General features: G+C 39.4%; 5 protein-coding genes across 5 annotated transcripts; 1 reads left to right on the top strand and 4 right to left on the bottom strand.

The window, feature by feature from the left end:
* Positions 1 to 1080: 1080 nt before the first annotated feature.
* LOC130687818 (uncharacterized) lies at positions 1081 to 2780 on the bottom strand. The gene is made up of 7 exons (XM_057510976.2): positions 2625 to 2780; positions 2373 to 2496; positions 2060 to 2306; positions 1846 to 1991; positions 1560 to 1785; positions 1370 to 1486; positions 1081 to 1277 (listed from the first exon to the last, which is right to left on the bottom strand). Exons 1-7 carry the CDS (start codon positions 2673 to 2675, stop codon positions 1151 to 1153), a joined length of 1038 nt encoding a protein of 345 aa, XP_057366959.1. The 5' UTR covers positions 2676 to 2780; the 3' UTR covers positions 1081 to 1150.
* Positions 2781 to 3890: 1110 nt separating this feature from the next.
* LOC130687817 (unconventional myosin IC-like) lies at positions 3891 to 11181 on the bottom strand. The gene is made up of 19 exons (XM_057510975.2): positions 10968 to 11181; positions 8653 to 8842; positions 8457 to 8572; positions 8323 to 8393; positions 8024 to 8232; positions 7765 to 7944; positions 7473 to 7685; positions 6906 to 7338; positions 6549 to 6835; positions 6293 to 6475; positions 6060 to 6230; positions 5793 to 5981; positions 5489 to 5719; positions 5301 to 5421; positions 5095 to 5222; positions 4747 to 4992; positions 4572 to 4639; positions 4383 to 4485; positions 3891 to 4307 (listed from the first exon to the last, which is right to left on the bottom strand). The coding sequence occupies exons 2-19, from the start codon at positions 8776 to 8778 to the stop codon at positions 4296 to 4298; spliced, it is 3087 nt and encodes a 1028-aa protein (XP_057366958.1). The 5' UTR covers positions 8779 to 8842; positions 10968 to 11181; the 3' UTR covers positions 3891 to 4295.
* Positions 11182 to 12656: 1475 nt separating this feature from the next.
* On the bottom strand, positions 12657 to 13324 carry LOC130687821 (uncharacterized). The gene is made up of 3 exons (XM_057510978.2): positions 13101 to 13324; positions 12897 to 13040; positions 12657 to 12834 (listed from the first exon to the last, which is right to left on the bottom strand). Exons 1-3 carry the CDS (start codon positions 13242 to 13244, stop codon positions 12766 to 12768), a joined length of 357 nt encoding a protein of 118 aa, XP_057366961.1. The 5' UTR covers positions 13245 to 13324; the 3' UTR covers positions 12657 to 12765.
* A 1950-nt stretch (positions 13325 to 15274) lies between these two features.
* Positions 15275 to 16127, top strand: LOC130687820 (sodium/calcium exchanger regulatory protein 1-like). The gene is made up of 5 exons (XM_057510977.2): positions 15275 to 15488; positions 15552 to 15724; positions 15782 to 15849; positions 15925 to 15958; positions 16018 to 16127. Exons 1-5 carry the CDS (start codon positions 15419 to 15421, stop codon positions 16072 to 16074), a joined length of 402 nt encoding a protein of 133 aa, XP_057366960.1. The 5' UTR covers positions 15275 to 15418; the 3' UTR covers positions 16075 to 16127.
* A 992-nt stretch (positions 16128 to 17119) lies between these two features.
* Positions 17120 to 20691, bottom strand: LOC130687824 (E3 ubiquitin-protein ligase RNF10-like). The gene is made up of 11 exons (XM_057510981.2): positions 20227 to 20691; positions 19958 to 20163; positions 19671 to 19897; positions 19516 to 19606; positions 19084 to 19280; positions 18665 to 19037; positions 18375 to 18599; positions 18014 to 18317; positions 17648 to 17910; positions 17352 to 17574; positions 17120 to 17288 (listed from the first exon to the last, which is right to left on the bottom strand). Exons 1-11 carry the CDS (start codon positions 20285 to 20287, stop codon positions 17188 to 17190), a joined length of 2271 nt encoding a protein of 756 aa, XP_057366964.1. The 5' UTR covers positions 20288 to 20691; the 3' UTR covers positions 17120 to 17187.
* Positions 20692 to 21461: the final 770 nt, after the last annotated feature.

Below are 21461 nucleotides of genomic sequence, written 5' to 3' on the forward strand. Positions count from 1 at the left end.
TAAAATTTTTTAAACAAAATCTCTTACATACTTTAAGTGGTAGAATTTTTGTTTCAATTGCCGCGTGTTCCAATTGCGCCCTCCCTCCTCTAACTGAACGACTAAATGAAAAAATTTTTTGTACACGTTTCAATAAGTTCTCCATGCTTGTATTTTTAAATTTTTAAATTAAAAAAAGTGCGTCTTTGCGCTGTTGATGTTTTTGATTGCATTTTAAAATATGATGAAATTCTTATCTCAACGATTTTCACACAGTTATTAACTAATGTTTCCTTAAACCCCCCCCCCCCTAACAAAAACATCTATTTATTATTAATTTGGCTTAATACATTGTTATGACTGCTCTATAATATTGAAAGTACGATTCATCAATGAAAACACTTTTCTGTGACCAATGAGTGATTGCCTTTTTCAATTTTTAAAGAATTCTTTTTCGTTTTTAGCCTCACTCCGTTTGCCTGTCGGTAGTCGAGAACTGGGGGTGGTATTATGCCAAATAAATTTTGTTGTGTTTCGTTGGTTGCGGCACATTTTTGCAAAAAGGTAGCTATTTTGTTTGAATGTTACATTTCATTATTATTATTATTGTTTTCATTGCTAAGAGTAGTCACCTAGGAGAATACATAAGAACTGCTGTTGGCCAGCGGAAAGAACGGCACCTGCGGGATTAAAAAAAAAATTTGATGACAGCACCTGCTGATGTGAATTGAGAGGAATCCATTTTCAATTTTTCTAATGGTGGCTCCTATTTTCATCGGAATACCAACGCAGATTCAGACAATCCATGAGAGGCAAACCTGGCTGTAGGGCCTACACTGTACAATATACAGTATCCCCCAGAAAAAAGAGGCTCTCTTTGGTCGTAAAAAAAACTAACAATTGTGAGTATTTAGTGCTACATTGCATTTTTAATTTATGGGATGAAAAAAAAACACGCTGATTGTTTTTTGTGTTTTATTTTGACCAAATTGAATTTTGCCGTGCTAAGACAATAAAAAAACGTATATCTTAGACAAAGCAAAGCTGTGCCGTTTAGATATGTATTTGTCCAACTAGAAACAGTGTTCCACTGCCCATTCTCAGATTAAAATTGTTACGCCATAGAACCGGTTTGGCCTTTCACCTCTTCCACTGAGCAAACTAGATTTTTCTAAGAACATTTGCACAATCGTGAGCATCGCTCGCTAAATGGCGATAGCAAGCAATCATGCTGACAAAAAGATTCCTCTGAGGCTCGTTCGCTTTTTAACAGTTCTTCCTTGGGGGCACAGCTTACTCTGCAAAATATAATTCAACACGATACTTCGTATTTGGGGGAAAAAAATATCTATTTTTTCTATATAAAGATGATTAAAGGGGACAATCTTACATGCACTGACAAGCGTGTTCCGGACAAGTGGGCGGGTACTTCATACAGCTAGTCATGCACCAGGAATCGAAGTAACTGATGCCGCGGTATTTTCCAACTGCAGTACAGGACTGGGAACTGTGTATTTTTAATGTGCAACCAAATTAATTCTCCTCTTAGTTGAAATTGAAAGGATAAAAAACTTTCGTACCGGACAACTAAAGTTTCTTCGGTGAGCGTGCCATGAGGAGGGTTGTTCCATAATCTAATGGCATACGGATTAACGTTTTGGCTGGTTGGAATAGTTGGAATGAGCCCAAATGGTTCGAAGCCCCCTGTATTGGTGATGATGACTACATCCGCACAGTTCCGATAAACTTCTTGTTTTCCACATCCAGCGTTTACGGTTCCGTCTTCGCATGTCCCGTTAATATTGCCTATATACGTTAATCAAAAAGCTAAAAGCTAACGGGAAAATCCTTTCAAAAAATGAATACTGGCATAGTGAATCCACTGGATTATGCAATGTGTACAAGTGACTTGGTTAGGGAGTTTAACGCGGTACTTGAAAACTGCGTGTCTTTCCGAATCATCCGGAATCTTGAATTGATACGTGGATTGGCCTTCTAAATACAGCGGGTACCTGCCATATGGTAAAGATTGTTTAAAATTCACAAAGTAAGTTACGTGCTAATGCGATGATTCGAATACTTTTCGAAGCACTCGTCTGTTTCATGGTTTGCAGTTAGATGTCCGAGCAATGGACAAAGACGCAACTCGAAGTGTCCTTTGTGATTTGAAGTGAGCTCGATTTCTATGTCAATTACTTGTCCCGGAGTGTAGCGTCGTCCTAGCAGGCCGTTTGCAAAGTATCCCCCAATTTCGTGGGGGCGTGGTTGAGGTTCGTTCCATGGATCTCCGCAAACGCCGCACTTGCCACCATTGATATCCCATAGCACTGTATCATTGAAATACATTTGGTAAATTCATTCCTTGCTAAAGTCAGTAAATATGTGCCTATTACCCTCGACTCCTCCGCACCAAAGCTCGTTATCTTTTACGTCGACTGGATTGGGGAAACCGAATCTCCACATTGCGTTTCTTGATGGTGGATTCATTAAACGTCCATGGCAAATTACTAGTTCAATCTATAATTGGTATTTATGAAAACCAAATAAGAAGTTCAATAATAAGTTTTAAATAAATGAGGCAGCTATTTGCAATCGCTATTCCTATTGTGGTCAATAATTTTTTGCGACAAATAAATTTTTCTTACCAGAAGCAAAAATGATGCGAGGAGAAGTATCGCAACGGCCAAGAGCTTCATTTTTGAACATGCGCTTTCAGCCGGTAGAACTGGGCGAATACCCACAGAACAGACGAAGAGCCAAGCTTAACTGTTCTTTTTCTTTTTTATGTTGTTGATCAAATTGAAATGTTCCAGGTTTACACAAAAAAATAAAATAAAAACACGGGTCACGTATATGTATTTTTTCTTACTTGTTGCTCATTTCCTTCTTTTGCAGGGCCGAGACTTTATGCAAAGTCTCACCTTAGGGGAAGATCAGGAAAAGATTGCATTTTTAACATGTTCCTCACGACGCGACTGTCTTATTTTGGCGTTGGCAGCTACAAAATATCTGAGTTTGAATCCATCTATGGAAAAATTTTCAAAATTCAAGCAAACTGAAAATATCGCGAAACAAACTGCATTAATGACGTGAAGTTCGTACAGTTCAGTAAATTGTTCTTTGCTCCCCTTAAAGTAAATAGCATGTACTTCTTATCATGACTAACTATTTTCAGTTATCCGAACAGAATGTTAATGAAGATAAATTGAATGGTAATTTAATGTTGGATTTTTTGCTTCTAAGGACCTGCAAAAATTCAACAAATGCAATTAAAAAGAACGAATGGTAAAGCAAAATATTTGCTAGGGAAATTTAAACAGATTGCATGATTATCCATATTTAAACATTTTAAAAATTTGTCTAGTCTCAAAGGTAATCAGACTAATAATTAAATGGCTTTTTCCATTCAACTAACAATATTGATTGTATCCTGAATTTTTTTAATTTTTGCTTGTTCCCATTGCTAAACAACGCCCAGAGATGTCTTTTTGCCATCGCGCAACTTGCTTGACCTTGAACACTTTATTTAAAAAAAAAAAATCAAGCACCTTGTTAAGAATGATTAAGAGAAACGAGAATTTCCAACATCCCAGTATGGTCTTGTTATTGCTGCGCATCGAAACATTTCAGCTCGTTTACATCGTACTGTGAAACGTGAATTTCACTGAAGCGTTAACGCCTGGCTTCCCCAGATGTCGTGAGTATACAAATAGATGATTCACTCTGGTTAATCGGTTACTTGTTGCGTCATCATTGCCATCTGCATCTACAATGTAATCAGAAATTCTTGCCGTCAAACTCCAAAGTATGGCGGAATCTTCAACCGAATAATGAGTTGGCATTTCACGGTAGGACTATATTTATATGAATGTTATACCTTGAGATCAGACAAAGAAAAAAACAAAAATATCTTCTCAATTGATAAATTTTCCATGTTATCGATTTCGAAATGCACATAAATTCAACATAGTAAGTACAATAATTTCCCCCTTCATAAACAATCTAACCAAATAATATGTTTTAGGATTTTTTTGTGCTATATCATTTGTATACCATGTTTACGAGACTAGCTGATGGAATTCCAAATCACAATTATCGATTATAATTTGTAAATGGTTGACCAAATCGAATAAGGGCACTTGTTGTCGATGCTCCGAGTCGTTTTGCTTGTCCTCTCTCAAAAATAATAATCAACAAAAATGAATAATGGAAAAGAAAAAAATAAAATAAAATGAAGGAATGTCTTCTTTTTATCTGAACTGTCGCTTGTGAATTGCCCGTCTCACCGCTAAACGGTTCCGTTTGTGATCCGACTTTTACGTAGCAGCCTAAGGCGTGAAATAAAAAATAATCAAATGTTTATTGAGGGAAGATAAACGTTTTAGCGGTTGTTGGCAACTTACCACCATCAGATGTCCATTTTTACCCTTAGCAATGCCCGTTATTTCTCCACCTCGGGTAATTTCAATAGTACCAGGCTTACCCTTGGCAATGTGATGTGTCAGCCTTTAGGGAAAAAAACGATAAATAAATTGTAGAAAACGAATAATGCAAATATACGAGTTGATTAATTAGTGAAAGCGGATCATTACGAAGTTGCGGATTCAAATCGAATTATGTCGCGCTTTTTGCAGGTTTCGACAATCCAGGTAAGCGTTTCCTATGAAAAAAAAAAACAAAACAAATGTATATATATATACTGTAGTTTATGCACAGTCACATGGAAGCAAGCATTTACTACACTATTAATAAGAATGGTCGACTTACAATCAGGTAGTTGCATTCGAGGATCAGGTCACCTTTATCTTTTTTATCGTCTTCGGGGATTCGCACCACGACCAAATTATCCTGACTGTTGGTCACCGTTATGCCAGTAATATCGTTGAAGGTCAACCTGTGCTTGACTTTGCAATCTTTGGCATCCAGCAAATAGACGGCCGCCTTGGTAAGTACTAGGTAACGTTCGCGAGCCGTGTATCCATGACGGTCAAATTTCGTTACCGGAGCCGAGTACTACAGAAAAGCCAATTGAAAAAGGAAAAAAAAAAATGACCCATCAAGTGCAACGGACGAGAAAAAAGTCGTCGAATAAAGAGTAAAAGCATAAAAGCATACCAAAATAGTCTCGCCTTGGGATTTGACATTGGCTTCGAAATTAGAACGGAAAAGTCCTTGTTGTTCGGTGGACAATCGGCAATCGACGAACCATTTGGTGACACTGGCACCGTAACTCTTTTTGTTATCTACAGTGCAACAAATGACAATGATGAATCATTTGAATACAATTGCAAACATTAGGAGGGTAGGATTATGTAATTTACTTTTAAATACCGCTTCAGCCAACACTTTCATTTCAAATTGATGACGACGCGAAGGCGAAAGACCCTTGCAGTAGCGTCCCACCATCCATTGCATGTACATGGCTCGCAGTATATTATTGGCCTGCATAAAAAAAGAAAATCAAACGTATTTTCGCGGTTTTCCAGCAAGTGTGACAAATGCCAAAAACCTCTTGACAACTGGCGGGAGCGTCGGGCCAGGACTTGTCCATGACTGATTGAGGAAGCTGCTTAGCCAAACGCAACAGATACTGGTAACGGACGAAGCCGAGGAATTTTTCATTGTCGCTTCCCATCGGCTCGTTACGCTTCATGAAGCCAATAATGAATCGACGAATCACGGCTACAGCCGATCGGCGTTTGGTAGCTTCACGTTTAGCCAAGAAACGGCGAACCAACGCCTTAAGATGTTAAATTTAAATCTTTATGATAAAAAGAAAACAGCTCTCAATTTCTTTTGCCAATAGGGTTTACTTGCACGTGGATGATGTGAGCGCGAATAACCAGGTACTTGCGTCGTTGCAGTATGCCCTTGTATTTGGCCTGAATTTTGCTAGCCAACTCGTTCTTCCGCCTCTGAAACGCGTCTTCAGTTTCAAACAGAGTCTTGGGCAGTCTGATGAATATCTTGGTCAGACCCATGCGATAATCATCTTCTCCATACTGCGTTTTCCAAATATTCAATTGTATCAGTACGGACGATGGCTTTTTGCCTACATCTGGAGAAAACTTTGCTTTCACCTTAAGATGATTGACGAGTGTCTGAACGGCGCTTTTGGCATCGCCTTTCGGATGCGGCCAAGTTTCTGGACACAGGCTTTTATAGCGACCCAGGAAGCCTTCGTAAGGCCGACGGTAGGCGAAACCAGCTCGACGGACTCGCAAGTTCTCCATCAAACCCAAATATTTCACCTAACGAAAATGAAAAAAAATTTGAAATGATATTCTCTTTTGAATTTTCATCAAAGTCATACTTGATGCGTGACGATGGCCGTCTCGAAAAGCCCCGGTTTTTGAACGTCATTGGGTTTGATGCATCGAATATACGACGGCTCTTTACTAACCAAAATGTCTACCAGCTGCGCCAAACTGGTCTTGAATTGTGACGCGGCCGTATCTGGACGCTTCTTTCGACTCAAATCGCTCGCCGTGAACATCTGACGGGAAAGAAAAAAAATTTCAATTCAATCACACGGAAATACGTAGAAAAAAAAATCTCGTGACGCGTACGTCTTTGGTGATTTTGTTGGAAGACGAAATCATGGCTTCCTTCAAGTCACGGTAGAGAAGATCGTTGTTTTTCTCCAAGAATCCGTTGGCGTTGTACGTGACTTCGCCAGCATAGTGGACCAAACGGAATTCTTCGCGCTCAATGGTCTTTTTGGTTTTGTTGTCACCTTTAGCATGGCTCAGATAATGCGGGTGATCGCTCAGAAGTTTGTCCATCTTGTTCAAGAATGTTTTGTCGTTGGCTTCGCCAGGCACGAGACATTCTTCGTCCATAATGGAAATAATACCTGGACGAACGGAGAGAAACAGGTTTCTAAGAATGGATTCGGATTGACTGGCAACGATTGTATGTTATACCTTTGTGCTTCTCTTCGATCAGATCGCAAATGATCTTGTTATCGAAGTAAGTGACGGGTTCCCAAGCGATGCCTTCACGACGATATTCATCTTGTTCGGATTTCATGGTCAGCTCGATAAAGAGCTGTTGAAGTTTCTCGTTACAATAATTAATGCACAGTTGTTCGAAACTGTTGGACTGGAAAATTTCAAAGCCGTAAATGTCCAAAATGCCGAGTACGACTTTCTTCTTGACCTCGGCGGCAGATTGCAGAGACTGATTGAGTCGCTGGACGAGCCAAGTAAACATGCGTTCATACACGGATTTTGATAAGGCGTCTCGGGCTTTGACAGCTTCGTCACGACCCATCGGCGACACCACAACGTCTCCTCGTGCGTCGATTGTCCGATTCAGCAGGGCTTTCACCAGTTTTTCCTCGGGGCATCCAAGGAGCTAATGCATTACAGTGAAAAACATTGTTATTTTTTTTTTCAAGACGCCCCAATTCTAGAATACTGGTTGGTTTTTTTTTTTTTTCTTTCCAAAAAAAAAAAACAATAATAAAAAAAAACAACATAAATACACACCTTTGCGATAGTGGAAACCAAAGCAGGATTGCTGATGCTCGCTCGGCCACCCTCTCCGCTGGCAAACTCGAGGTTGCCAAGATGGATGATGACTGACAAAAGATGGAAAAGTGCTTCTTGCTCTTCGTCTCCAATTTCCATGACGTGCAGAGCCTCCCTAACGATTTTAAAGCTCTGCGCGTCGTTAATTCCGCTCAGTCGTGAGCTTTCGCCCTACGTTCAATAAGCAGACCAGCCATATCAGAGACAATGATCATTTTGCATCACACGGCGCACACTGTGTACGGCAAACCTGTTTAAGGTAAACGTAGAGATCAGGGTCCCTCTTGAGGAATAGTCTCTCCAAAAGGTCATCGTCAGCACCCGCGAGCAGCTGGTAAAATATATGGAAGTTGCGTTCGCCTTTAGCCTGGAATACGACGCGTGACTTTTCCAGTAGATAGTTGATGATATGTCCACCGGTGGGATCGCCCTGCACGAAATAAAACAAACGGCGCTCTCAGGTACGACTTTCTCCTTCTGAAACTCGTTTTTAAGGAATTTTATTTTACGGTGAAATCGAACTCGACGTCCATGTATTTGCCAAATCGAGACGAGTTGTCATTTCGGTTGGTCTTGGCGTTACCAAAGGCCTCTAAGACCGGGTTCGACTGAAGCAATTTGTCTTTAACCGTCTCCAAACTGGCCTTCTTGCGCGTAGTAGCCGCGATGAACTGCAAAACTTTCTTTGATGCTTCTGTCTTGCCCGCTCCAGATTCACCTGGTGGCCGCCAGGAAGAATCCACAACAACAAAATTACTTATAATCCGTACAAAGGGCGAATCAAATTGTTCAACTTGTGGCAATTAACCTGAAATGAGGATGCATTGATTGACGAGCTCTCCGCGCAAAGATCGCAGCGCCGTGTCCGTCAGGGCAAATCTAGAGTGCAAATAAAGGGTTTAAGGTGAAAGGCTATTCGCTTGGGGCTGAGATTTCTCTTACACGTGAGGAGGCAGCTCGTAGAAATTGACATTGCGATACTTTTCAACATAGTCTGATCCGTAGATGGGCAGGTTCTTGTACGGATTAACGGAAACCAACACTGATCCAATATATGTCTGTTGTTTTCGTGAAAAGAATTATTTAGCCTCGATTTGAAATTGCTATTGAAATTGAAAGGGAGAACAAAAGCTCTTACATAAATAAGCTCTTCTTTGGATCGTTTCTGCAAGTTTTCTATAAAATCCGCCTCAGACGTGTGGTTCTCCAACAGAACAAAATCCTGGACTCCTACCCGGTCCCGCACGTGCAAATCTTGCTCCATGGCACTGTTCACTCACGCTGGAGGAGGGGGGCGACGATGACAACGGTAGATAAGGGCCGTTCTCCTAGCGCATGAAATTAGATAGCACTTGTTAATTCTCAAATTTTGTTCATGCATGGTATGAAACGTTGGCGAATGGTAGACCACTCAGCGAAACGTGTTAAAACAATCAGAGCATAAACTTTTTCATTGCTAAGCTTTACTTCACAGCGACCGGAACTGACCCGATAGAATCATCAGTCGTAAATGTCGCTCAAGGCAATGGCTCGTAACAACAAAAAAAAATAAGAAAATAACTAAATAAAATAAAACAAAAAATGTCGGGGTCACGTTGAGAACATGCGTCTAATGATTTATAAACTTCGAGGAAAATGGACTCGCCGTAGTAGGACCTTGTTTTCCCATCTACGTTGCCTTCCTTATTGTTATTCAAGCTCTGCTGGGAAAGATACTATTTGAAAGGCGGGGCAAATGTTAAAGCAACAACAACACCCAGGATGCAAGGGGGGAAGGGATTGGGGTGGGGGGGGAGGAGGGCGTTGTTTCTACGGGTAAACGTACATACGCACGCACGCGCCTACCGAACGAATTAAGGCGGAAGCTGGCTGCTGCGCGTACCTTAAAATAGAGGTTAATGAATCACTGCTTCAACACGGATCTGAAGAGTTCCAATAGAGGAACTTTTAAAGACAAGCCCTTTTATATACATATATATACATTGTATATGTGTATATATATAAATATTTAAAGAATAGCAACGGGGAAGGCATAGCCGGGAATTTCACGTATGATAAAATAGGAGGGCGAATGGTCGAATGGCTGATACGCACAGGCAGTAAAAATAACAACCAAAGAAATCGACTTTGCTCCATTGAACCAGTAGAGGTTTCACGATGCAGGCGCGGCCAGCTTGAAAAATGAATAATCAATCGCAGCCGCCCACCATCGACGTCAATCCTTTCAATGCAAATGAGTTTTTTTTATTCTTTTTCTTAATTTCTAGTCTGAGATGCGCTTCGCTTCAGAAACGAACCCATGGTCACGGTTATTTTTCAATCTTTTTTGTTCTTTTTAGAAGGTCCTAGTGAAATAAAAGGAACCTGTTTTTTTTTGTAAATATCAACGTCAAGAATGCCCTTGTTTACCGAAAAGAAACATTCCCCACCCCCCCATTTCTTTGAAAATGGAAAAAAATATAATAAAAAAAAAGACTCAGTTATGGAGTGATCTATCTTTTTACCGGGTGTCGCAACGCTTGTTGACTGGAGAGATCAAGCTGTGTTAGATAAGAAAACAGTACCAGACTCATTGTAACTTTGACGTTCTTTGCACGATTCCCTACGCCTCGAGAAAAAAAAAGAAAATGAAAAAGATAATGCACAGTAAATAAACGGGAAAGTTGCCTTGGCTGTTTACAGGGCGTGATAGTTAAAAAAAAAAAGCTGGTAGTGACAAAGGCCAACAATTCCAGGTGAAACTTTCCTATACGAGATCAAAAGTAAAAAGGTGGAGTTCATCGAGCTCCCGCGTCACGTCAACTATATAATGCAATGCACAAAACACGATCGTTATTACCTAACAGGTTACTGGTGGAAAGCTGATTGTTTGACGTCACTGTCGATGACAATTTCGATTAAAAACCGTCAAAATCTTAACTTCTATAGACAACTAAAAGCGTCAAGCACTAGACGCCGAAATATAGTGAGAGCTTTGTCCTTTTTCTTCGATAACGTGACGAGGTATTTGAATCACGTCAAGATAAACGACATCATTCCCAAGATAAGTAAGCCGGCCGGTGGCTTATTGGGACACGTCTTATCAAAAGGTTGGTAAAAGATGAGTATCTGAGTCCGGCTTACGAGTGGCAACTTCTTAACTGACACACACTGACACCAACGAACGAAATATTTAGTTAGGCCACTATACACTTGACGAATTAAGTAGGATGCAGTTGAACAAACGAAGACTGTAATCGAACGTTGGAACGAAAAAATAAAATAATAAAAACAAACATTAAAAAAAAACTGTGACGAACATCTGCAGCTTTGACAGATGGCGATCACACACAATGCGAGAACGTTTTAACGCCATTTTTACGTTGAGTCACAAATACCAAAAGCGCGCACTTTTAATACGGAAAAATAAACAATCAAAATAAACACAACCAACTAGACGCAAAACGAACTTACTTGGTTTGAAATAAACTGCTTGGTCAAACTCAGGGGAGAGAAGAGACAAGTGGAAATGGTCCAGTGCCACCAAGATAAATGGATAATGGAAGAAAGTGAGTAGGTAAAACGGAGCACGAAAAGTACTAGACTGCACCGGTCGGGACTTGACAGTAAAATCGCGCTGATGGGGACGAAAAAACCACTTTCAACTATAGCCACCTCTCAGTTCCAGATGATAACTGTGCCGCCAGTCCCGCCACAGTTTTTGTGTGCATTTTTTCGAGCACGCGAGAGGCTCCAAAAGGTTAAAATTTCCCAATTAATTCAGTTCCGAATGCCATCTATTGGACTGTTCTGAAGGCTGTTGGATGTTAAAACTAAAACGAGACAAAAATAATTTTTGGAGTCATCATAGGGACAAAAGAAATTAGTCGGGGATAGCAAAACTCAATGTAATGGTCAAATTGGGATTTCAGCTGTAATAGCCTTCCGTCCCCCCCCCCCAGGAGACGGAACTAGATGATAAGATAAACAGACCGACACGTGCATTTGAAGCAAACTAGACTACTGTGCCAGCTTTTTTTCATTTCTATCCCTGTTTTGCAAGAAGTTTTATTTCATTCGACTTTTTTCATGTGAAGTCTCACCTCGTACAATCTTTGTAGACATTCCATTTTTCTTTCGCAACAGCCGCATATCATTTGTCGGTAACGGCTAAAACTGCTCTTCCCTCGCCATGATCACAGGATGTGTGGGCTAGTAAGAACTTGCAGTCAATGCAAAGTAAAGCCATTCAGTCAGACAGAAAAATGAGAATACAAATTTTTGAAGCGCTAATGCTCTTCGGCTTCTGTCAGTAAGCGGTCAGACATGGAGCAACTTGTGGTTCAGGGATTATTACTAAAGTACTCCATGAACTCGAAAAATTTACATTCGTTATCTTTCATCGCAATTTTGTCGTTCATCGCAAATTTTTTGTCATTAATTTTGGTACAATATATAATACAGTATTTCAATACGTGCGAGCCATGATCCATCCCTCCCCCCTTACAGCGGATTGTTAGAATTGTATTCAGTTTTTTTTAGTGGGTAGAAGAACGTTCTGCATCATTCGTGTAGCAAGGCCTTCAGCAGAAGGAATAGATTTGGAAAAATTCTTGTTTACGCCATGCTTACACTGTTGAATTTTTCGATAGGTTGACGCAATCACGTTATTTACAGAACCAAACACGCCTAAAGGCATTACTGTTATCATTCCCCTCCCGTTTCGCTATTATTTTCTATCCAGAAAATACGATAAAGGTTTTAAAGACTTCGAACAAATAGAAAAATTTAACTAGTTTTTTTTTAACACACAAAGCTATTTTTAACATTAACGTGAGTCGGAAGCGGCAGACACATGTCTCTAATAGATTTGAATATCAATTCTCAGCTATTGGACTTAAAGGATTTAAAAAAATAACACTGATTTCTTATTTCTCCACTTTTATAGGGAGTCATTAAGATATATTCAGTCCATAATTATTAGGTCAAGAGGTTTGCATGATGTTTTTTTCTATTTAGTAAGTACTAATCTATCTTATTGTACTTTAACTTTGGCACACCGAGATGTTATCTGCTTCCACCACCAGACTATAAGATGAGTTTCTACAAAGATAAAAAAGAAATGTTTGCCTATTTCTACCAAAAGTATAATCAGGGGCTTCATACATCTCATTCCCATTTATTACAATAGATGCAGTACAGAATTTAAACAGGACTAAGATCAAATAAGCTTCTTTAGCAATTACTATGTACTAGTGTGAGCTTATTTGAACTAATTAAACTTAAACATCCTGTCTGCATAGGACACCTGACCTGTTCTTAGCTTGGCTTCTTGTTCATTCTAAAAAAACAAACAATAAATGTTACATAAACAGAATTAGACATTTAAATAAAATATATTACTCGTTTGGACTGAAAAATCCAAGCAAATCCAAGGATTAACCCAACCAGCGGGACAAGACCATATTGGGTAGTTTTTGGTGTAACTCTGAAAAAATCAAAATTTGAAACCTTCATGGACGAGAATCGCTGGACTGCTGGATCGAACTGTAATGATATCGAGATTAGTGTTGACCAAGTGCAACAATTGAATTTTCAAAGACTTACGATGACGCCAGGTTCACTGTGGACGTAGGGATGAGTTACTTGCTTGCGAAATTCAGCTTTTAACGCATTTCTTAGCTTTGCTCGGGCAGCTGCTGCTTCGGTTTCAGGTAAAACTGGGATGCCTTTACCTGCTTTATCCGCCATTTTCCACTAAATTTGCCAAACAAATGCGAGTTATTCTGCTTTCAGAGTAAGGTTATGGAATATGGATATACTAATGTTAGCAGACGAAATTATCCTGTGAATTCCCTGTAGCCCTCTAGGCATTGAGTTTTGTAACGCTGCTGAAAGCTTCATTATTTATCCGCTAGGGAAGTTAGCCGCATTTTAAAAAAAGTTACGAGTGCCTAAAACGCAATGTGTAAAAAAATTTTCACAAAAAATGAAGTTAAATGAAGAGAAAAAAAATCTTGTTCGTCGTTTAAACACCTTTGGTACTTTTCTAGGGTCGACTCCAATCAACTTCAGCCCTGGTGCACCCCAACTTCCGCATGGAAAACGGACCATCGGAATCGATCAATATGATTCATTCTCCAGCAGATGCAGTGTCGGTCGGCGCACCGGTGCTCAAACGGCTGTCTTCATGTTACGTGGTGTTGGTCAAGGGGCCATTTTCACAAAAGTGAAATTTTTTATTTTGTACTTGAACACTTGCTATACAATAATTTTTTTTTCCTGTTAAGGTAACCGCAGAATCGGAAGCAGCACCAAAGAATTTTAAAGGAAGACCAAAGGTAAATTAAATTTTTAATAATTTAAATTTTGTATAATTTTTTTTGTGTGTTTTGCAACGACCACGATTATGAGATACGGTAAAAACTTGTTCTCAGTTCCTGCCCCGAGTGTGGCAAGTGAGGGCGTTTTAGCGCGGAAATAAGATATTTTTGGTGTTACAAGGATGAGTCTGAATCCTGACAAAAATGAAGTCCTTGCCTGTTTGCGTTTTTGGTAAAGGCCAAGATAAGTGGACGAGTTTGATGTTCACAAACCTATTGAAGGTAAAGACGATAGTGACCTCAATTCAGAACATGTGTAAACAGAAGATCGGGTCAAAATGCGACCCGATCAACGCGGACCGGGTCCTAGCCTTTTCGCAAAAAAATGCTATCAGCGAAACATTGGAGGCAGCAACGTATAAAAGTGCTAGCAGGCTAGGGCTGTTACAGATGCGCGCATTGGACAAGTGAGGATTCCACAACCGGTTTCTTCACAAATCCGTCGTCTGTTTCCCCATTTGTTTATCCGTTCTTTTAAAATTTTTTTTTGGCAATCATGTGTTCCGGCGGTAACACATGAATACTAGAATGATAATAACATTTGTGCTTTTGCTCTGTCTTTTCTTTATCTTCTATTTTTTAATTCTGATCTTCTGTAAGAAAATGTTACCTACTTGTTTCACCTCAAAACTGTCCAACCGCTTCATCGATACACTCTTTCAACGTTTCGAAAACTAAAAGGTTGCTTGATACTATAACAGTCACTATTCACGAGTAGTGACGGAACGAGCAACGCAGGAATTGAACAAAAGAAGTTCGTTTGTTCATTCAGCATTGCAAGAAAAATCTTTTCCGTCGCTACGCTAACTTTTAAAGTGTATTACCAGTAAAACAGAACTAATGTTGTTTTTTGTTTTGAAAAAGAGAAGATAAACCATTGGCGATACAAGTATTTCAATGTTTAAACTGGCTAGCAACCCTGCACTTCCTTAGAGACAAGACTGTTTGTGATAAAATAAACACCATCAAATGACATATGATACGGTTTGTTTCTTCTTTAAAATAATTTTATTTTATAAAACGAGTCATATTCCTGGGCTAGCCATCCTATGCATATATGCATGAATCCGAAGTCACGTCTATAATGTAACATGAAACCAGTTGGCTTTTAATATTATCTAGATATATTTTTTTGAGTTGAAAATTCAGCTGGGAATTAGCGTAGGAACAGCAAGAAGGATAACCAATTTGCTTAAAAAACCAATTGCGAAATTGTTTTAAACTTCTTTATAAGCCTACATTTTTAAAATCTATATGCATATATTGGTTGCAAGAACTGATCGATCCTGATCCGGTCCAGGAAAAAAAATTCTGCTTCTGCACCTTGGGGGAAATTTTGTTTTTCAAGAGCCATTCCGTCAATCGTATTATAACATGTAAAAGGCAACGTTGCGTTTGCTGACGTCGCATGCCTGCCATGGGGAGTGTTTTTCATTTTTGACATTTCAACAATCGACAATTCAACTCAACAAGTAGTCGCTTCCTAGTCACACTACAATATATTTCTCCAAAATATTTTCCTGCCCATCATACTTCCAGAGAATGACCAACTTTGAAGGCACTTTTACCAATTTCAAAAATGAAAAACTAGACGAATTTTATAGTGCTATCGGTATGTTATTTTCTTTCCGAATGTTATTTTCTATCGCAACATTTAAAAAAATTGTTTGCTAAGGAATACCATGGGTGGCACGAAAAATGATGACGGCTTCGTCACCCACGATTGAAATATCCAAGAACGATGACAAATGGACTGTTAAGACAAGTACATTGATGTCAAGTAGCTCAAATACTTTTCAGCTTGGTCAAGAGTATGAAGAGACAATGATGGGAGGCAGATCTATTAAGGTAAAGAAAACTCAGGTTTTTCAGTATCATATAAAATTTATGATTGCCAATGTTTAGAACACAACTGTTATTGAAGACAACAAGATGATTACCACCTCCCAGAGTGACCGTGGTAAATCTCAAAGGTATGGTATTTGATTAGTTGTAGATGTACTTCATCTTTCGTTGATTTGAAAATGATTATTGTTTTGTTTCAACAGGGTTATGGAGTTTGATGATAATGGCTTCATTATGGTATGTACTAAACCATTACACCATTTGGTACAATTGGTTAATTTTTATTGCATCGCTAGACAATGACGCACGAGAAAACAGAATTAGTCGCTGTTCGTCACTTCAAACGAGTGTAAATTTTCCACCATATAACGCTTCGGAAAGATCTGAATAAATTTTATACTAACAATTTCCGTGCATTCTTTTCCCAATATGGGCTTCATGTCTATGATAATATACTTTTATGCATGTTTTATTTTTTAAAGTCTACATTTTCCAATCGCTTTTCCTCACTATCATCAGTTGCCTAATAAGTGGGAGAAAACCTTAAATAAAATAGGAAAAACTAAAAAAAAAACGTCAAATAGGAAATAACAAGAGGTTCGTCAAACACTTAAAAATGCAGGCTCTGTTGAGTTTGGTGAATGGGAAAAACATACAAAAGGCATTGGGGCCATGCTTTCTTTATTAATTTTTTTTTAATGTTCAACCTGTAGTCGTAACTCTTCTTCAAGAAATATTTCAGTTGGTCTAGGCCTACATTTTGCTTACCGTAGCGGTCGGTCCCACGTCAATCGCTCTGTTTGCCAATCGGATGGAGTACTATTTTTGTTTTTCATAGCAGTCCGATGGTGTGCAGACATTTTTATTTTACTTCATTATTTTTTGTGCCTCACATCATCGTGTTTCCAGCGGAACAGGAAAAGCAAAATCCCGAATTCAGCTAAGCAAATGTTTCGACAATAAGAAAATAACAAGTCGGAACTCGTAAGCCAATACCAACGGCATGAAGCTCTACCGAAAAGCAATCCAAAAGCAAGACTATGTTGACTAAAGGTTACAGCTGAGTTTACACCTCGTGAATTGGCTCAATGTTACCTAAAAATCTTTTTTCAGTAGGCCTATAACTCGTACGGGCTACAATCATCGTTACATTATTGAAGAAGTATTTCTCACATTACCGAATTCCGACAAAGGTTCCAATGGGATACAACGTGCCATTTACAGAAAGCTGTGCATATAAATGATCCATTACGGAAAATGTTCAACCTTCCCTGTAGTCAGGCATCGGTGCAAAATGCTATCCTATTGAGCAATTTCGGAGGCATGACTAAGCAGAAACATTTCTAGTTCTCGATCAAAAAATTTTTTGACAAACGAGTTGTTCCAAGTTTTTAGGGATTATATTTAGCTGTTTTAATGTTCTAATTCCTTGTCATTAACAACGATTGCTTAGGTTATAATAAATGTTACATGAAATTCATACCAGTCGAAAACAAAACTTTCTGTCTGGTTTTCTTGTTTTTCTTGTTGGACGAAGAATTTTCGGGTTTCTCATCTGTGTTAACACCTATGGATGAAACGTTTGCGTTAAACAAAGCAGTTAGAATAATTTAAATTTTTTAGTTATCACTTTTCGATTTTGCTGCTTGGTCGAACGCGGCCGCCAATGCCGAACTGAAAGTTTCTTTATATTCGGGAGCTGGAGCGTAATCGGCAACTTCTGACCCACTTTCACTTGTGTTGCGATGTCGGCCGGCTTTATTCAGACCGGTAGCTGTTTGAACAGCTTTATATCCTGATGTCGGAAGCGGAGACCAGACACTAGGGATTTTATTTTTCCCTTCGCGTAACATCTAATGTAGATGAAGCATAACGAGTCAGTAAAATTTGCACAAGAAGTTAGAGACCAAATTCTTTAAAAGTAACCTGTGCGAACGATGGTCCAGCTCCAAGTTGAGCCCCACTTTCAATACTAGAAGGTGAAACATCAATGAATGTATCCATTTCCGGTACAACATCTTGTGGGCTGTGACTAAATCCTGGGAAATGAACTTGTGAGTCAATCCGCACAATAGGTTGATTTTTCGTCCGGCCCCATTTAGCGTCTTCGGCTCGCTGAATTTCTAATTCACGACGACGTTCGTCGCGATCCTTTCGCCGACGCCTCCGGGCTCGATCTTCGACACGTTCTGCGAATAACATAAAATGACATCGTTATGTTTCTTGGAAATAACCACTAATAGTACCGCAGCAACGGCCCCAGTGAAAATAAAATAAAAACAAAAAAAATACCTCTAAATTCTTCGAGTACGGTAGAATCTATTTCGGGTTCCATCAACGCTATCTCCATAATCTGAAACTGTTTTGATATCGGTATATGTCCCAAGTAGCGAAGCCGATTTCGTAATTCCTCGGTCATTGATAAAGTTTCAACTTCAACTATGCGTCCTTGTATAGTTTCTGGGCACAGTTCTAAAGACCCAAAACAGCGAACAAGTATTTGTACGTTGATGTGGTGAAGATAAATTGCTTGGCCATCACTGCTTTGGTAAAAATAAAAGACATTCTTCTGTTGGCTACGGTGAGCGTCTGTCATCTATACGACGAAGAATGATAATTAAACAGAAAAGCAACCAAGAGAATAGATACACACCGAACTATTGTCTGGTATAGCGTTTGGGAAACTCGGAGTAGGGGACACGATCCACTCCAACGATGCAACATCTGGGTCTTGCGTCATCATTGTCGGTTGCATTGCCTTGCTAAAATCTAACTGGAGCTCAATAGGAGATGCACAACCATAATTATCATTGGATGTTGCAAAACGTGATACGTCACTATCATTCGATTCAACATCTAATTTTGTCGCAGTCAAATCCTAATATTTAGATAATAATTAGTTTCGAAAGGCAAAGAGCAACGTTTATTACAAGAGTCACTTGCCAAATCCGTCGCGAAAGACGAAAGACATTGAATGGCTGCGTCGTTTTCTCTCACTGCCAGTAGTTCCAAAGCTTGTTGGATGAAACATGATTCGGGACAATCTTTCTCGGTTTCCAACTGAGCTTGCAACTCAGACTTTTCCCACTGAAGAATGAGATTGACCACCTCGTTGGGCGTGCAGAGTAGTAGTTTACTGAAAACATGATCTTCGCCGACTTTCCCCAAATACTTTGGTTTTGGCTGACAATGGGCAGGATCAGATCCTTTAGATCCCGAAACGGGTTGTGGCTGAAGCGAATGACGTTCACGTTTCATCAACTTCATCTCCAAGACATCTCCTATTTTTAAATTTCTTTGTTCAAGAGCCACAACACTATCGCAAAAGCAAGATGTTACAGATTACGCTGAAGAATAAAAACTGTTGAAATATACCTTTTAGATCCTGGATACGAACAGAGACGTCACAAATAGGGCATGGTCGAGATGGTTTGTCGGATAATGCAAGAAAATGAAGAATGCAAGGCCAACAATATATATGGCCACAACGTGTCATCTTCGCCGCAATCGGAGTATGTAAACAAATAGGACAAGATCCAACCTCTGAACCCCAAATTCTCTATTAAAAAACAAAGGATTTTTTTTTAGTTGCTTTACAAATTACCCTACATACAATGTATTGCCAATTGACGAAGTCATGCTACGAGTCGGAAGGATAATACCTCAAGCCTCCACATTAATTGACAAATTTAATATTCCAAGCAGAAATTAGCGCTGGGACATGAAGAATCCTCAAGCGAACTCAACGGCTTGGTTACATCGTACAAGGAATTTTCTAAATGAAGTGTACTTACAATTTGTTCGACCGTCTCCCACGGAACTAACAGATCAGGATCGGCCAAATATACCGTATAGTCCCCATCTGCCTTAACAACAAACTGGCAACTGCAGAGACAAAATCAACCATACATCTTCATGCATAAAATTGAGTAAAACAATTTTATTTCACTTGGCTTGTAGATAGTGATCCTTGTTGAGATAAGACCTAGCAGAATGTTGGTTAAATCTCTTGTTTCTTCCACCCACTTGGCCAGAATGTGTACTTCTCCAGTAATTTGATACAGAAGTCTCTCTCGGAGCAAATTGAAACTTCATGTTCAGTAGATGAGCCAAATTTTGCTTCTTGCCCGTTTCAGATAATACCAAATCCAAATCAGGATCATTGGAATCAGTTACCTAAAAGTCAAATATTGGTTTACATTTGGTCAACGTTAAGAGGGGAAAAATGGTTTCCACCTGGTGATAACTTTTTCTATCGATTCCTGATCCAGAAAACCCACCATTTCTCTGCTGCCTCTTGTCTGGTCCTTTTTGTTTTGACAGCCAAGGTTTCTGATTTTTAGAACCAGTTGATACTGCCAAACTGGGAGTTTTAGGTAAGACATTTTCTCTTTTTTTCACACTCCGATTCTGTAGTTTTGGACCAGTTACAGAGCTCAAATCTTCAAGATATACAGACAGTTAAATGGAAGATTAGAGGATTCATATAAATAAAACTTAAGTACCTGATTTGATGGGTTTTAACTCCGACGGCTGTCCATTAGGACGCACGTTCTTGTTTTCCATTTTCAAAACCAAAAGTTAACAAGCTGGAAAACAAAAAACTACTAACACTACAAAATCTAAAGCCAAAAAACAAACGAGACACAGAGCTATCTCCACGAGGGGAGTAGAAAACGCGAGATTCCAGCAATGGATTCATCTTATCAAAAGGCACCTTCCATCTTTTAAGTAATAATAGGAACTATTGAGAATAATAGTTCAGCAAAAAGTTGAATATTATCAATAGAAGTTAGCGGCAAAAGTTAAAAACTGCAAAGGAGTAACTTTGAACTCCTTTGCTAAGCTAAACAACAACAGAGAATAGTTACTTTTACGACAAATTTGCCGGGCAGCACAATGGCTGAAACTCGTTCTCGATAGTCTGTCTCAACTCCCGATTTCTAATGGCTGAATGTACGACGTAGGACGTTCATGAGGTGGAAGAGACAGTATCATGCATCAGTGGGTAATCGCTAGTGTTCCTGGACGTTGCCAAAATGCGATTTTTATGTATTTACACATGTTTCCTGGACGGAAAAAGCAAAAGAAAATTCTTGTACTTTTTAGAAGAAGAAAACAGTAATTTGAAGTAAGATATTTTGCGATGAAAATTATGGTAATAAATATGGTTAGAGCTTGTTCCCGCTTACTGCAACCCGACAACATGGTCTCAGTACATATGTAAGGCTCAGCCCCGATCGTCTTTGATCGGGGCAAACCGCGGTTTTTCATTTAAAAATCGTCAAACCGTCGGTTCGGTTTGGTTTTCGGTTTGCAACTGGGCCAAACCGGTTTGAACCGCCATTAAATTTTTTTTTTTAATTTTGCTAAAATTCCAAATCAAATAACTATCACTAATTGTTGTGAGCGTAATGGCGGTCAGCAACTTGTTATAAATCAAATTTCCGATCAGATTTGTAGGCATCACGATCGAAAATCAGTCGATCTTTCCGCCATCTAGCGACAAAATTTGCTACTGATGATTGTCTGTGCAAACCGCAAATCCACGGTGCAAACCGTAAAACCGCGGTGCAAACCGTGCAAAACCGCAGTTTACACCGCGGGTACAAACTGCAGATACAAACCGTCAAACCGCGCACAAGGCGTTATTCAATTGTTTTTTGGTATGCTGTCTGCTTGTAATTTTTCCGCGCGGAGGGCGCGATAAAATGTAGTTATCCACGCGGAAGGCGCGTGG

The sequence above is a fragment of the Daphnia carinata genome, chromosome 2 (assembly GCF_022539665.2).
Source record: "Daphnia carinata strain CSIRO-1 chromosome 2, CSIRO_AGI_Dcar_HiC_V3, whole genome shotgun sequence".
Lineage (NCBI taxonomy): Eukaryota > Metazoa > Arthropoda > Branchiopoda > Diplostraca > Daphniidae > Daphnia > Daphnia carinata.

Coding starts and splice junctions, on each gene's coding strand:
- LOC130687817 (XM_057510975.2), bottom strand. CDS start 8,778: ATGGAGCAAGATTTGCACGTGCGGGACCGGGTAGGAGTCCAGGATTTT. Junction 5,982..6,059: donor CACTCGTCAATCATCTTAAG/GTGAAAGCAAAG, acceptor TGGAAAACGCAG/TATGGAGAAGATGATTATCG. Junction 5,720..5,792: donor CTCACATCATCCACGTGCAA/GTAAACCCTATT, acceptor TAACATCTTAAG/GCGTTGGTTCGCCGTTTCTT.
- LOC130687820 (XM_057510977.2), top strand. CDS start 15,419: ATGACCAACTTTGAAGGCACTTTTACCAATTTCAAAAATGAAAAACTA. Junction 15,725..15,781: donor TGGGAGGCAGATCTATTAAG/GTAAAGAAAACT, acceptor GCCAATGTTTAG/AACACAACTGTTATTGAAGA. Junction 15,850..15,924: donor GACCGTGGTAAATCTCAAAG/GTATGGTATTTG, acceptor TTGTTTCAACAG/GGTTATGGAGTTTGATGATA.
- LOC130687821 (XM_057510978.2), bottom strand. CDS start 13,244: ATGGCGGATAAAGCAGGTAAAGGCATCCCAGTTTTACCTGAAACCGAA. Junction 13,041..13,100: donor ACAGTGAACCTGGCGTCATC/GTAAGTCTTTGA, acceptor ATATCATTACAG/TTCGATCCAGCAGTCCAGCG. Junction 12,835..12,896: donor GGATTTTTCAGTCCAAACGA/GTAATATATTTT, acceptor TTGTTTTTTTAG/AATGAACAAGAAGCCAAGCT.
- LOC130687824 (XM_057510981.2), bottom strand. CDS start 20,287: ATGGAAAACAAGAACGTGCGTCCTAATGGACAGCCGTCGGAGTTAAAA. Junction 19,898..19,957: donor ATAGAAAAAGTTATCACCAG/GTGGAAACCATT, acceptor TTTGACTTTTAG/GTAACTGATTCCAATGATCC. Junction 19,607..19,670: donor GATCACTATCTACAAGCCAA/GTGAAATAAAAT, acceptor TTGTCTCTGCAG/TTGCCAGTTTGTTGTTAAGG.
- LOC130687818 (XM_057510976.2), bottom strand. CDS start 2,675: ATGAAGCTCTTGGCCGTTGCGATACTTCTCCTCGCATCATTTTTGCTT. Junction 1,786..1,845: donor CCAGTGGATTCACTATGCCA/GTATTCATTTTT, acceptor TAACGTATATAG/GCAATATTAACGGGACATGC. Junction 1,278..1,369: donor GAACACGCTTGTCAGTGCAT/GTAAGATTGTCC, acceptor TATATTTTGCAG/AGTAAGCTGTGCCCCCAAGG.